Source organism: Eulemur rufifrons, chromosome 1 (genome assembly GCF_041146395.1).
Source record: "Eulemur rufifrons isolate Redbay chromosome 1, OSU_ERuf_1, whole genome shotgun sequence".
In the NCBI taxonomy this organism is placed as follows: domain Eukaryota; kingdom Metazoa; phylum Chordata; class Mammalia; order Primates; family Lemuridae; genus Eulemur; species Eulemur rufifrons.
The window spans coordinates 26113599-26130231 of NC_090983.1; the positions used below are offsets into that span (position 1 = coordinate 26113599).

The following is a 16633-nucleotide window of genomic DNA, read 5'->3' on the forward strand; positions in this document are numbered from 1 at the left end:
GGGCCGGGCGCAGTGGCTCACGCCTGTAATCCTAGCACTCTGGGAGGCCGAGGCGGGTGGATCGCTTGAGGTCAGGAGTTCGAGACCAGCCTGAGCAAGAGTGAGACCCCGTCTCTACTAAAAATAGAAAGACATTATATGGACAACTAAAAATCTAAATAGAAAAAATTAGCCGGGCATGGTGGCGCATGCCTGTAGTCCCAGCTACTCGGGAGGCTGAGACAGGAGGATCGCTTGAGCTCAGGAGTCTGAGGTTGCTGTGAGCTAGGCTGATGCCACGGCACTCACTCTAGCCTGGGCAACAGCTCAAAAAAAAAAAAAAAAAAAAGAGGAGAATATGGTAGAGAATTAGTAATGTGATAGTATGGACAATGGTAAGTCAGCATTTAATGGAATAGTAACTGAGGCAAAGGACTAATGCTCAGTCACTGGGATTTCTTAGACGTATCAATTCTTAGGTCTTTACCTGGACGATACTGTCTCATACTTGTTAGCAAATTCCATTCTCAGTGTCATATGGAAATTCATACAACTTAATGATTTCACATAAAAACATTATTTCTTTTCTTTTTTCCCCCCATATAAGTGTCGAAGCAAACTAAAAGCACAAGCACAGAATGAAGTAGAGGCAGGTAAATGCAGCTCAATGACTCAATAGTATAAATGGCTGATGAAATCTGATGACATTAATAGAATGCTTCCAGGACAAAGAGAGCACTTCTTCCCTCTACAAGTGTCAACCAGTTCTGGTTACCACACTCAAGGAAAATGCAACAGCTCTCACCCAGAAGAAAACCACCAGGACAGTGAAGAGAAATCAATGCTACATCATATAATAAATGTCTGAAGAAAAATAGGAATTTGTTTAGTCTAAAAATTTTCTTAAAAATATGAAGGATGTGGGGTATAGGGAAGAGGAAGCAGTCTAATAGAAAAGCACTTGCTAACCTAATTTCCAAGAATAGAACTGGGATCACCTGGTAAAGGTTTTAGGAAGCAATAGTCTTGCTCACCACAGAAAAGAGTATTTTGGCAATCATCCCTAATTATAAATAGGTTACTTCAAGAAACTCAGAAAGTGCTCAAGTAATGCTCTACTACCATTTAGAAGAGGGGAGAAATGTTACATAGGGGAGTTAAGTAATAATCCAAGGGCCAGGTAGGTAACAAGTTTGGTGTAGACCTAGAAGATCTCTAAGGTTTTTACTCAAGTTGAAATTCCATGTTTATAGAGGAGAAGGACAAAGACATAAAGAATAATTTCTCACCTTCCTTTCTAATAATAGTTCTCTCCAAATCTAGGACCTAGGACTCACCTGTGTTCCGGAGAAAAGTCTTTTTAAGTCCTTACAGGAAGACTGTGAAGCAAAAAATATGAAATGGGAGGCTGGGGTTATGGCCTACTTGAATGAACATTCAAGTCTTTTTTTTTTTTTCTTTCCATAAGCTTAACTGCAAAGATCTATACTGCTCCTGGTTCCCTACAGCTAAACAGAGTAGTCACCTTCAAAGATTTACAGTGACTTTTTTCTCTTTGGATCAAACCCACAGGAAAAATCTCCTCAAAGAATAAGATAACATGCATAGTATAATCTCTGACCCTTAAGATGTACCTTCTTAATATATTATTATTTCAAAGTTATATACTCTAACTGAAACTTCTAAACATAGCTGATTTTACAGATGCTTTAGAGATCTCTAAGCTCAACTAATATCTTAGGTAAGGTTATTAACTAATTTTTGATCAAGGGTTTATTTTTTTTCCAATTGCAGGTTTAGAAAATTATACAGTTATTATTTTTATATCTCAATTTTCCTTAACTGAGGTACATCAACTCTACACAGTCTCTCCCACGCATTTCCACTTTATCCCACGTACTCAAAAAAGTACTTTCCCTGATCAATTCTTTTTGTTCTGTACCTGAAGAAAAAATCATTGTTTTTGTCTGTTCTTGTGTATATATGTTCCTATACATAAGGTGACTCTAAAGATGCAGCATATTCCTTTACTGTGGAGTAAAATAAACTCTGAACTAGATGTACCCTTATTTTCATAACTAATGAAAGGAGAGAGATATGGCTATAAACAACAGTTATGAAAGTAGATGCAGAACTTTTTATACACATACCTGAACTGTCTGGACTTGTGGAGACTGAATAACTGATGGCTGGGCCGCCTGAATAACTCCATGGACTTGAACTGTCTGCCCATTGGGCAGCTGTACTAAAGTTACGGTGGGAGCAGATGATGTTGCATGAGCTGCTGGCATAGATACCTATGGTATTGAACATAGAAAAAAATTACCATTACAGATACCTCCTTGGGAGTAGTCATGTTCAATATGAAATACCTTTTTAGAAGCAAAAAATACTTATATACTTTCTGTTAGATAAGTATTTCACCAATATGAAAGAAACTAATGATTTAATACTTTTTTTTTAGAGATAGGGTCTCACTCTGTCACCCAAGCTGGAGTGCAGTGGCAGGATCACAGTTCACTGCGGCCTTAAACTTCTGGGCTCAAACAATCCTCCTGCCTCAGACTCCCAAGTAGCTGGGACTATAGGCATGTGCCACCATGCCCAGCCAAAAAAATTTAATATTCTTTAAAAAAGAAAAAAAAAACCCCAACAAAAAACCCTACAAAAAAGCCCCAAACTCCCCCCTGCCCCCCCATTTTTAGCTCTTCCCAAATGACAAAAAACAAAAAACTATTTTAATGTTATATTAAAATATGTAACATAAACTTCTTCTGAACACTAAGTACCACTGCATTTGTATGGTGCTTTACATTTTCCTACCTGCTTTTATATCCGATTTCTCATTTTGTTCTTGAAGAAAACTGAAGACTGGGTAATAAAGAGTACCTCCATTTTAAAGACAGAAATAACTGCTCAAATAGATTAAGTAATTTATCCAAGGTCAACAGATATGCTAGCCCTGAAGAAACATAAAAGTCTTCATAATATCATGTGTTAAATGAGCCATGTTTTAAAATCTAATTGTTCTCAAACTTGAGCAAAACTGACCTCCTAAGTCTAGAACTAAGGAAATTTTAATGAGTCAATATGCAGGTTAAAAGAGTCCTTAAGTCTAACATGTCTATCAGATGGGATTCATGGTTCCTATGCTTGAACACACTCAAGAGTAGGAATTTTATTTGCTCATTCAGTAAACAGTTACAGGAGACCTATGTACCAGGAACAACATTAGAACTGAAACTACAAAAATGAGAAAGATATGGGTCTCTGACCTCAAGGATATCACTGGGAGGTGTGTGTGAAGGAATGGGGAAAAGAGACAAGTAAATACAATTCAGTGGAGTAACGAATTTGCTAAGAGTAAAATGGACATATTGAAAAAAGCTACCCTCTACCCAACCTAAGAGGAGGGGAGGCTCCCAGGGAAAAATGTGAATTTGAAACAAAGAATACAAGTTAGACTTGTTGTTATTATTAGTTGCAGGGGAGAGGCACAGAATTTTAGGGAGCAAGGTTAACAACACCAGAAGCAAAATAGCATACATGGCAAAGAGGGATAACCAGCAGTACAGCACTACTGGAGCACCTAAGTGTTTTACTGTATGATGTGGGAAGTACCAAGAGAGAAAATAATAGAGGTAGGCAGGGGCTAAATGAGCTAGTCATAAAAAAACCTTGTTCATGTCACATTAAAGAACTTGTATTTTATCCTGAGGATGCTGAGGAAGCCACTGACGGTTTGTCAAACTCCTGAATTTCATAGTGAGGTTTGCATTTAGATAGATGGCAGTGTGAAAGATACATATTTCAGGTGGTGAAAAAGGTGGTGGTGAGGAGACAGAGAAAGCAGTAGTTAAGGTCTGAGATGATGAAGGCCAAAAATAGGGCAGCAGCAGTAGTAGGGATAGGAATGAGAGAAGTGATTTTAAGAAAATTTGGGAACAGATCAGGAGGAATAAAAAATGACCCATGTTTCATATCTGAAAGAAAATTGGGAAACTATGTCATTAATTGAAACAGAGAACGCAAGATGGATAAGCTTTCGGGTTGTAATGGAGGATGATGAAATTGATTTGACATCTGAATTTGCAGAGATATTTAGCAGGCAGTTAAGTATTTGACTGTGAAGCCTGGGGGAAAGATCCCTACTGAAGACAGAGTGTTTGCCATATAGATTAAAACCATGAGCTTCTACCTTTGGACAGTTAGGAAGTCCTTCCTCCTTAATTACTTCTCTTTGGCCACTGTAAGTCTTGCTTAGTTTTACCTGGTTCTCAAAATGTGGTCCATAGACTACCTGCATTATAATTACACAGGGTCCCCTGTTTGTAAAGTCAGAATGTAAGAGGAACCCAACGATATTTTCCCCTACACTGAAGTTTGAGAACCACGACCTTAAGGTCATTCAGAGTATTTCATCTCAATTCCATATAAATGCTTTTCTAATATTTGAAGCAATTACTATGTCCTCTTCCCTGAGTCTTCTCTAGGGTAATTATAACAAGCTAACTCAATGAATAACTTCTTTCCTACCCTTATCATTCTTTATAACGACTGCCTGCATTATGAGTTTATAAAATACAGATACACCAAAATAAATAAAAATCCTGTAAATTCTTATAAACCAGAGCTAATCAGTGTTAATATTTTTGCTGTAGATCTTCTAGATGTTTTTTAAGGCGCATGCATACACTCAATTTTTGTAACACACTATTGTGGAATCTATTTTATCTTTCAAATCTGTCATAAATATCTTTCCATACCATTAGTAGTCTTCTTTAGTGGTTTTAATGGCTGAACAGAAAATTACATAATTAGTTTAATAAATTCCTTACTGTTGGATATTTAGGTTTTCAAATTTGCCTATTATAAGAAAGCTACAATGATCATCCTTTTACTTAAATCTATTAAAATTTACATTCTCATTGCCAGTTTAAAAAAAAAAATCTGTAAATTCTAAAAGTAAAATCAGGCATGTCATTTTATTTATTTATTTATTTTTGAGACAGGGTCTCCCTCTGTCACCCAAGCTAGAGTGCCAGGGTGCACTCATAGCATCATAGCTCACTGCAACCTCAAACTCCTGGGCTCAACTGATGCTCCCGCCTCAGCCTCCCCAGTAGCTGGGACTACAGGCATGCACCACCACGTCTGGCTAATTTTTCTATTTTTTTGTACAGACGGGGTCTCACTATGTCGCCCAGGCTAGTCTCAAATTCCTGGCCTCCCACAGTGCTAGGATTACAGATGTGACCCACCACGCCCGGCCTCATTATTGTTTTAGATTGACTTTCTTCCTATACTACTCAGGCTGAATTTGTTTTCTTCTGTTCACTGACCAAATCACAATCATCTTGGATTTGTTTGACAATTTTATTATATTTTCCTGGCATTTAAAGATTGACATTAAAAAGTAACAGGAATCAGAATTATGAGAAGAAATGTCAAAAATGTATGATGTTATGTGTGTTAAGGAACTTGGATGAGCAAGTGAAAAAAACTCTGTAACTGGGAATAAAAAGAACTAAAAACATATAAATGGGAACAGATACTAAAACTCAAATCTGATGTCACTCTACTTTTAAGTCTTCAGTGCTAGAAGGCTGCCTGATAAAGATGATAAACTGAACATGTATATAATTTTGCTCCCTCCTGAATCCTCAATTATACTTCACAAAATTGATTTTGTTTTTATAGCCCTAATGACACCAGCATAGGAGAATGGGAAAGGAGATAATAGTAATGGCGTTTTGGAAGCTGGAAAGCAGGTGGATGAATGGTAATGAACTGGGAAGACCTCAGCAGGCCAACTCATGATTTGGAAGCAGGCAATGTCTGATTTGTACCACAAGATCTTCAAGAGGATCAGGATCTATGGCACCCTAGAAGGTGGAGTGAAAAGAGAGACTGAAAATAAGGAAGGCTGTGAGGAGGCTTTTTCAGAAGCAATTGTATCCCCTCCCCTACTCTCTGTGGAAGAACAACTAATCTACTCCACCCTGACACAAATGCAGATTTATTCTCTAGACAGATGGTCTCTTGAATTCAAATACCAGGCATTGCTAAAGGTGGCTACTAGAACCCAGCCCTCTTCTCTTACTTGGCTCTCAGGCCTCTTCCCTATAAGCAGGGGATCAGTGAAGCCTTCTTTGGGGAACCTGACCAATGCCCAGAGGAAAGACCTAAAAGATACTGACATTAGGACCACCACAATCCCTTTAAAGTGAAGCTCACAGCTCATACAGCTATTAGGTACCAAACATCCAAAGAGCTTCCAATATAGCTTTTTGGTCCCCTATTTTTAAACCTGAGCACACAACTACAAAATATCAAACATTTGAGAAAAGCCTCTAACATGAAAGATGGAGATCAAAACAAGTGTGTGTGGGAGGCTATATGGAATATCTATGTGGGGAGAAGAAAACTTAAAATGAAACAAAAAAAACCTAATTAGTATACTCAGAGATAAGAGAAAATGCTGCCTTTGTGAAACATAAATAAGATGCTATTAAAACAAAAAGAAAAAATAACTATTCAGAGGAAAAAATAATTCTTGGAAATAGGATAACAGAAATAAAAAATTCAACAGATGGGTTGGAATGTGTTGAAGAAATCTCCCAGAAAGCAGAGCAAAAAAGATGTAAAACCAGAGAAAAAAAGATGAGAAAATTAGAGAAACTGTCCTAAAATTACACTATCTGGATCACAAGGATTCTAGAGGGAAATCAGAAAAAATAAAGATTTAAACAAAGATTTTATAAGACACCAGAGATACAAAATAAGAAATGAATTTAGTCTTTCCAAACAACACTAGAAAAAGCTAACTGTGGATCAAATCTTTAAAAATTCCAAAAAAAATTCTTTACCAAGTCAAACCTTCTTTCTCAAGAAACCAAAGGAAAACATGCTCTACTACAAGAACACAAACCCAAGAAAAAGACAGCAGGATGAAAGGAATTCCCAGGGTGACACTATACAGTGGACTTAGAGGACAACCAGATGAGACAAAATGGTATGACCCAAGAGATAGATATGCTGGGGATAGTCACCATCAAGATGCATGCTGGCCCTCTGTCCTCTTTTTACCAGAGGGCAAAATGCTTAGGTAAGCTCTGATTCTCACCTGGGGTTGCTTGCCTTGAGCCTATTCCCTTCTTTCCTGCAGCCTGCCTCATCTGAGTACATTAAGTGTATGTGGCTTTGTCTTACTCCTGAGGGCTGGAAATCCAGTATCTGACCTACACTTTAGCTCAGACACCCTAACTGTGGTGAGCCCTCTATTTCCCATGATCCATTCTTGCTCAGTGACTTCCCCAGGAACTTTTAAACTCTTGGGGAAACTGAAGCTAGACATACCAGAGCTTCTGCTAGGATTATTTTCTTCTGGGAGCCTTTATCTGAAAGGGGCAATATCGTATTCTTACCTAGCAGGTTTATATTTGTGATTTGGTTTTTATGTTAACCACTTTTCTCACCCATATCTATGTAAATAGTTGTTAATAAAATATTTGAGAAAAAATATGTGAGAACAAAAAAATAAGAATGAGAGACTATCCTAAAGATATGATGTTTAAGGCAAAGATGAAAGGAAAGAATCAGGAATTGTAGTTAAAATACACAGGAAACAAAAAACTACTAACAACCTTAAAATTTACTTACATGTCAATTTATTTGCTTACCCTATTTTTTAGTTTAAGCATATATAAACTCAGGCTTTCATATCATCTGCACCCGTATGCCCAAAAATAAATCTGTGTGATAGTAAAAAAAAGCAGTTGTCATAGCCAACATTTTCTTTCCTGGAGAGAGCCAATTTACTCATCAGTTAAAAATGTAATTATTTCTGGATCATGTCACTACAAATACTGTATTAATCTTTAACAATATATTTTACTATTTGTTACTGAATTAGTACTATCATTTCTAAACATATGCTTATACTAAGTAAATAGGAATTTTGATATTCTAAGAACGTCTCTGGTCATTCTATGTATATCTCTGGAATAAAAACTAGATTCTCTTGGAAACATACTCCTCTTGGAAGAGACACAACTTGAAATCTCTCCATATGCTTTATACCTGGGCTAATGTGGCAATCTGTGGTTGGGCTTGAACTGTCATTTGTTGGTTTTCAGCTTCTGTTACAGCTGCATCTCCACTCTGCTGGTTCTCTGCTCCAGATTCCATGGTCATTTAGTTACCTATAATAATATGGAAGAATGTTACAAGCACTACAGTGCTTTGGGCTTTCATGACTTTAAAGGTAAATTTCAAGTTATAAATAGGTATATGTGGTCGTTAGGTTAGCAAATGCACTCAGAAATCTAATTAAAATATAATGTAGCTGAATTATTGTCAAACTTGTCCATATTTGCTGAGCTGTAAAAGTTCTAGACCCTTCAAAAAAGAAAAATCTTTCTTCTCTCTTGGCTGTTTCTTCCCAGTTGGGATATTACCCCACCTAGAAATAATTAGGGATTCCTTTCTTCCATGAATCTCCCCTACCAACAAGAAGAGGGGTGGCAGCAAAATTATAATTTTCCCAAACTGTACTAATCAGGTACAGAGAGAGGGTAGAGAGCAGAAGTGAGCCAACAACAGAGTCTATGAGATACTGGCTTCATGGTACCTCCTATATGTGTATTTCCCCCCATAAGAGAGAAGCAGCAGAGAAATTGCAAACTACTTTCACAAAAGATTACTGGTGGTAGGACAAAGTCAGATCAAATTTCAAGAGCCTAAGTTGTGGGACATTAACATATAATAGAAAGGTAGAATAAATGGACACAGAGCCAAATTGGAGGCCCCAAACACTAAAAAAGTTAGTGTTCTGACTTCTCACCCCACCTATAGCGTGCAACATTACACTACACACATACACAGGGAAATAAACTACCTTTAAAAGTTTTAATTGTAAAATTCTGGGTAAGTTAATTAAGATTTCTTTGTCACTTTTTAGAGCCTGCTTTGCTAAGAACTTAGTATATTTGTTGGGTAACCTGGCAGTAGATGGCAGCAGAAGTAAGTGGAGAGCAATTCCTAGTAGCAGTGGCTACTGTACATGGAGGTCAGAGAAATTTCTGATAACTGGGGAAGCAATCCTGCCTAAAGGATTCAGGAAAACAGGCAATATTTCTAGTACCTGTTATAATTCAGTGCCTAGCACATTACCTGTTGAAAAATGAATTTATTAATAGTACGGGACTACCTACAGTGATTCCACAAATAACACAAAACCCCATTGCTTTTCCAGAATATATTTCATTTATTTTATAACTCTGAAATTGATAATCAAAACTGTCACGGATCCTTATGTGATCATTATACACCATCACAATGTATTAATACTAATATATCTTGCTATCATTCAGAGGGTGCTATAAAAAGAAAAGTGTTTTACAAGTGACAGTTAAAAATGGAAATGAAAATATCTCTGTGGAAATGAATATAAATAGTTTAGAAATACCAGAATCCACAAAACAGTGATAACAAAGGAAAAGATTAACAGATTTGACAATATTATTATTTAAAACATTCACTATTCCTAGGATTGAGTTTGCAAAAAACAAAGAAAATAGTCATAAAGCCACCAAGGTAAGTGCACGGGTATAAAGTATCTGCCACACATAATCAACACAGTAATATCCAACATACAAAACAACTGCTAGTCAATACGAAACTATTATTGACTAGTTCAGAAAGATAAAGTTCAAAGGTATTCACTTCAGATTTTGTTTTAAATAGCAAAAAACTGAAAACAAGTATCCATCATTAGTACCATTAAAAATAGTCTACCTATAATGTAATGACATATTGTAAAACAGAACCCCATTTATGCTACAAAAACAAGTGAAAGAAATTGTTGTAAAGGTGTATGCATGGAAGAGACGTGGGAAGTTAAACACTAAATTGTAAGCGGTAGCTGTGAAGAGAGAACTAGGATTTGGTAGAACTACAGAATGATGACTTTTACCTTTTACTCTTTACATACTTTAGTATTTTAGTATTGATTCAGGTTTTTCCTTCCTGTGAGCATGGATCCAGGATTACTTGTACAATTAACAAAATTTTTAATATCAGAAATCATATATAACATTTTAACACTATGAACCAAAACTACACTTCAATCATGATTTTGAGATACTCAACAAAAAATTTTTCAAATCCCAGGTTTTTTTTCTTTTTAACATGAATAATACATACTTTATTATGTTCACAACGTTTTTTAAAAATTTCAGAATATTATAGGGGTACAAACATTTTGGTTACATAAATTGCTTTCGTAATTTTTTTTCGTCTGAGTCAAAGTGTGCCCATCCCTCAGATAGTGTGCACTGTACCCGTTAGGTGTGAATTTGCCCATCCCCTCCTACCCCCTCCCTTTTTACATGAAATGACCATTTATGTTTAAATTTTGCCTAAACTGTTTACTCTACATTTCTAAATAATAAAAATTAACGGTTTTTAAAAATTATCAAATAACTTTAGTTATCACTTGTAATAATTCACTGAGTTGTATACTTACAATCTGTGCTCTTTTAAACTAAAAAATTTAAGAAAGACATCAAATGTAACAGAAAATAACAACAACAACAAAACAGTTTACCTATCCTGAAAGTTACCCATACTTTTGGTCTGGAAGAAAATGGTATGCAGAAACAAAAAAAACCTAATCTCAGTAACAATAAATGAATGAATCCATTCAAGGATGGTATTGAGTCAAGCTAAATAAGAGTAAACACCCATAAATTTTTCTCCCCTAAATCATCATTTTCAACTAGTATGAAGATAAACAAATGCAAATTTATACCTTTGTAGACAAAGTATACAAAACCATTTTTAAAAGACTTTATTCCAAGCCACATTTTTTAAGCTATGCTGTCATTTGATATTTGTAGTTTCACTCTACTATGTGATTAAATACAATCTGAAGCACAGATCAGTCATATTTCTTTTGTTTTTCTATGCTCTACAACAAATTAAGACTAATTATTTTTTGACATTTAAGGTACAGGGCATCATTACAACTTTTTGTTTTAGAAAATAAAACATTTATTACTATATTCTAATAAAGAAACAAAACCATTACTGATATAAGTTAATTATAGCTGCAAAGACACAGTCAAAATGATTTTCATCCTTCTTCCGTCGACAACTGGATAATACTTCTTTTCTTAAAAAAACAAGGTATGATACTTCCAATGGATAGGAGCTCTCATTTAAACTGCTAATGTTTTATTATTATTTCATTCAGGTGGCCTACCAATCCTTTTCCAGTGTAGGGCACAGCCTTCTTAATTTTTCTAACTCTTAGCTTAAGTAGATACCAACCACCTCTTGGGCAACAGTACAAATATAGTCCTTCATCAGAAAACTTAGGCCTTTTCTCAAAGTGCTGGTAAGAATTATTTAAGGAAGACCAATTTTTTCAGATGAGAAATTCAGTAACTCAACCAAAACAGACACTGTTATTTTTTCACCTTGAAGGTACTGAAATAGCAATCTCCCAACTGGACTAAACTATTAATAGCATTTGAAGTGGGTACAATTATTTTGACTTTGAAAGCTTTTGCTGAAGAGATGGCATAGTATTCATGTGTAGGATCTTCAATTTTTCTGTTAATCCAGTATCAGTCTAGCCAGCAGTGCTGCATCCAGACACAGGATTAGATATTAGGGGAAATTTATGTGGGTTCCCAAAGTTGTTTGAAGAAAGGAGATTCCTCATTCACTAAACTTATGCAAAAATATAAAAAACTCAAAATTGAATAATGCTAAAAAATAAGAAAAAGACTAGGTACATATGAACTCAGAATGTCAGGAATATTGGGCCCGAAATATTAGAAACAGAATGGATCTTAGAAATCACTTAAAATATATTAATGCCATTGGCTCGACAGTACTGTAATTCTTGTTCTTCCAGTTATTATGAATTTTAAAATTTATCTGGGATTAATGTTTAAAAGTTGAATTATCATAATTTATCCTTAAAATTAGCATAAGATTAATCCTTTGGAAATTATGAACTTACAACAAATTTCAAAATAGTGTCATGCCTAAAAGAAACAAATTGTTAACCAATTCACCATTTTGCTATTATAATGGTCTCCAGAATTCTACCTCCTAATATGAAAAATAAAAAGCAAAGTGATTCTGTAATATTACTCACCCAATCTTACAAAAAACAAAAAATGCTGCTATAAGTAGGTGGGAAACAGAGCCTAACACCTGGTGGAAAGCTGATTTGTCAACAAGTGACACTGTCACCAAGTGCCTGTTGGACAAATTAAACTTTCTGTGTTTGTTTCTCATTTCTCATTTGTAAAAACAAGATGAATGAATTAAAAGATCTCTTCCAATTTGAAATCCTCTGATCCTAGGAACTGAGGACCATAAAAAGATGTATGCACATGCACATAATTATACAGGCCACATAATAAAATAGTATTTTTGGTAAAGGGAGTATTTCCTTTTACTATATACTGATTCACACAGTAAAGGCAGATGGAGTAAGAATAGATCACCTAGCCTCTTTATCTTGGACAAAAACAGAGATATTACCATTCATTTTATAATCATGAGAATGCAATACAACTTGAGATTAGTAGCACTTTAAAAAAAATCGCTTCAAGACCAGACTATTATCCAATGAAGATTCTCTTTCACATGGTAGACACTGTCTCTTACTCATTACATTGCTCTGGTCTTAACTGTTATGTTATTAAATAGTTTAATAGTCCCTTTGCTTAATTTACAAAGATAAAGCTGTTTTTCCTTTCTATCTTAGCTTCGAGAAATTTATCTGACTAGGTTTCCAAATAATAAAGGGCTGTATCACTTTTTTACCCTTTCCATAATTTTAATACTAGATATTAAAAAGTTTAAACATTCCAGCAAAGTGTCAAATGAGTGCTTCCATGACATTTAAAAGAGGAGTATGTGTTCTACAATAGTCAGGGGAGTGTTGGAATTCCAAAGAGGCATTAAGGATGAATATAACAGTATTGATAAACTTGGGGAAAGAATACCTTTTCTGATAAAAACAGTATGAGCAAAGGCTTGAATTATGGGCCTTTAGACAAATGAGTGAGTCAGTGGCTGGTATCAGATCTTGTATAGAAAACAAGGAAAAAAGACAAATGATAATAACTACTGGGGATAAAGCAATGAACAAAATAAAATTTTTTAATAATTGCCTTTATAGAGCTTATATTTTAGTGTGGGAAGTTAGGGGAGAGAAAGTGAACAAGCAAAATATATGTCAGGTGGTGGGAAGTGTGTAGAAAAATAAAGTTGGGAAGATGTTGAAGGGATTTTCAATATTATATTGGCTGACCATTGAACCCTTACTAATAAAGTAGCATTTAAATTCAACTACTCAGCACCTGTGTGGAACTAGACTGAATCAGGGATAAATTCTGGCAGTACTATTTCCGTATCTATCTACCTATAGCAAATTAACAAAAATCTTCATCAAATTGCAAATTAAAGCTCATTAAAGAAAGCAAGCCCATATCACCACTTTTGCTAACAATCATTAAGCAAAAAGGAAAGAATGCTATATACCTGCACCGTGTTCTTTTTCCTAAAATATTTTGCCCTTTAGGAAGTGCTCCAGTCCTTACAATCTTTAACATTCTAGTTGAAGTTTATGAAAAACCTTCCTTACAACTTAGTTAACTTTTTAATCTCCTAAATCTATGACAAATTCAATCCCATTTAGGATAAGAAATAAGTATTCAGGGAAATGAACTGTGAATTTTGGCTCTGAAGAAGAAATAATGCATTCATAACTAATGGAACACATGCTATGACTTCTTAAAAATAGAAATGACCTCAATTAGAAATGAGAAAAAAAACCCTTCCCCTGCACATTTAGCCAAGTGGGCAACTCCTGAACTCTCAGCAATGCAAAATTGCAGGGATTTAAGGAAATCAGAAATCACATCAGCAGAACTCCAAAATCTCCAGGGCAACCACGGCAAAAGGCACATGATTTTAAAACTAAATGACTATTTTGTTGTCACAGTCAAATATATTACTAAAAATATTCCGAAGTAGCATACCTAGAAATACCTACATGTGATACATAATAGTTTCTACATAGTTACTTTATGCATGTACTTTTAGTTTTTAGGGTAACTATATGAGAGCCTTGTTAACACATTCTTATGTCTTTGACATGTCTTGATTGACTTTCTAAAGTGTTACAATTAACTTACTATAGAAAGAGGTAAATGTTTAGGTGCTACACAACAGATTTTATCTTTCCAAGAGTCAATAACTATGTTACAGTACCTGTTTTCTTTTAACCTGTACAATTCTTTTTGGTTGTTAACTTGGAAAAACTTGCTACTTATCCTTATCATATGTTCAATCTAGTAGAACTGAGATGTATACAATCAATACTGGAAATTTAGCAATGCTCCAGGTTTCTGATGCTAATAGTCTATTGGTGCTAAAAATAGCATACTTTCATTGAAACCAGATAGGAAAAAAGTATATTCAAATGTTTTATGTATATATGTTCATACACCTCTCAATTTAATATATACCAACCTCAACTGTATAAACTTTAGATTAGATTAGACTGATCACACCTTAACAAAATGAGGTTATAAACATTCTAAGGGAACAAGTCAGAATAGGAAATATGACAAACTAAATTGGCATCTTTATTAAGCTGAGTAAATTCTGACATAGTTTTCAGAAACTGTTTCCTCTGTGCTCGTATCAAAGTCTTTCTTCCTTAAGCAGAACAAATCCATATTTCAGCCTCTAGTCCAGGGATTAGAAAGCAAGAAAGTTGTATATGAAATTAACTCTGTGATTCAAATCTGATGAGATTTAAATTACGTAAGACAAAAATAAAAGCTTGAAAATGTTTATATACTTTTATAAATTCTTTGTCTTAATAATAAATACCAAAATAACTCTTCACCCCCACCACCAAGAAAGTGGGTGGTATACAGCAAAAGGAAATTTTTCCAATATTATTTAATAAATTCCCTGATTTGTTTATTGGATTTAACTCAGAGAAACTCTTTAAGTTCCATTTATTTCATTATTTATTGTAGTTTTGTGATTACCAGGGTATTTGAATGCCATCTTTAATAAGTAAATTTATTTTGAAAACATGTTGTATACCCTATGGAAAAGATATAATCTTTAAGGGACATATTTAACAGAATTGAATTAGAAAAATGCCATTTGATTTATAGAAACATAATGCATGATTTATGACAGCTATCCCAAAATATATGACTAAGTCTATATATAGTACCTCTCAATCAGAAAGCTTTAGTGCTTTCTCAAATCAAAGTTGTTTGTGCTTTTTTTTTTTTAATTGGCAAAATTTATTGCCTTGTTTTCCTTCAGGTAAGACTATACTCACAGCTCTGAAACAAGCCTTCATGTATCCGGTCACCAAGAGATAGTGTTGCTTAGCAAAGCAGCAACATGACTATGCATTATTTTAGATGATAACATTTTTTATCCCATCTCTTCCCATTCCCCTTTCTTTCCAAACACCCACCTAATACTACGTTCATAGCTTTCTACACTTTGAGCCTTTCAAAGAAGTAATCCTACAGAAACTTCTGCATATGAAGTGGTATTAAATGGAGTTTTGAAGCTTTTTTAAAGAAAAAAAGATTATATAGCTCCTACAATTACTCTTATAAAAACAATTTTTATGTTGACTAAGTGTGAAGCTGTCTTCAAATTTTAAGTTCTGCTTTATAAACTAGCTCAATGCTGAAACTGTAAGGACCCAAAAGTTATTATGCCCTGAAGTTAAATATTTATAGTCTACTATTCCATTTACTTAACAAAACCTAAGTGACTATGTGAAAATCACTATATTCAAATGAGAAATGAACGTCCAAGTGTTTCCTAAATAAACTTATGAAGTGTCATTTGTTATTTTGATAGTTCTGTTTTGAACTAAATTTTGAAATACCATTCTTGATGAATTATTTACGAATTAGACACAAAGAGTGAAAATTCAGTTTTCCTGTGAGATAGCACATGTTGTGGTAGGAGTCAAAAGACAGGAATTCTGGTTTTAGCTGACTTGATAGATGGAGAACTAGTAATATTAAGAGATTTGCAGGGAATTTACAAGACTTCAGGGCTATATTCCATAGCCTCCAATAGTACAAAAAGTGAAGAGTTCTTTGTATATTTGGCAATGGGACTACGTGGACTATTATGAAATATGCTAATCACTTTAATTGTATTTTGCTTACTAGTCAAGTGGCAAAGGAAAAAGCCCAAGAACTCAAAGGTACCAAGGATATACTAGACTGTATTTATTAATAAAAATTGGCCATGGCTAATCTACAAAGCTAATAAATCACATGCAGACAACAGCACAGACTTTATGTACAGGTTTTTTTTAAACAATTAGGGTTAACTCTTGGTGTTATACATTTTGTGGGTTTGGACAAATGTATAATGACATACATCCACCATCACAGTACCATACAGAGTATTTTCCTTTATGTACAGTTTTGATAAAAGACTTGTTTCAAGTTCAGGTACCTTCATCTTTAATCTTGAAATAATCAACACCAAATCCAACTTTTCAGGCGGATGTACTTTTTTTTTTTTTTTTTTACCAGCCTGTTAGTGATTTATGGTAAGGTCA

The 16633-nt window shown here is 34.6% G+C and overlaps 1 protein-coding gene across 3 annotated transcripts in view; it reads right to left on the reverse strand.

Moving 5' to 3' along the window:
- CREB1 (cAMP responsive element binding protein 1) overlaps positions 1-16633 on the reverse strand; it is a 68076-nt gene that overhangs the window by 39726 nt on the left and 11717 nt on the right. For 2 of the 3 annotated variants that reach the window (XM_069467832.1, XM_069467830.1), the window contains exons 2-3: positions 8062-8183; positions 2130-2276 (exon numbers count right to left, since the gene is read on the reverse strand). In XM_069467832.1, coding sequence (XP_069323933.1) covers positions 2130-2276; positions 8062-8175 — 261 coding nt within the window. In that variant the 5' untranslated portion in view covers positions 8176-8183. Of the gene's footprint in view, positions 1-1316; positions 1359-2129; positions 2277-8061; positions 8184-16633 lie in introns of all 3 variants that reach the window. The other variant, XM_069467831.1, reaches the window with a different exon arrangement.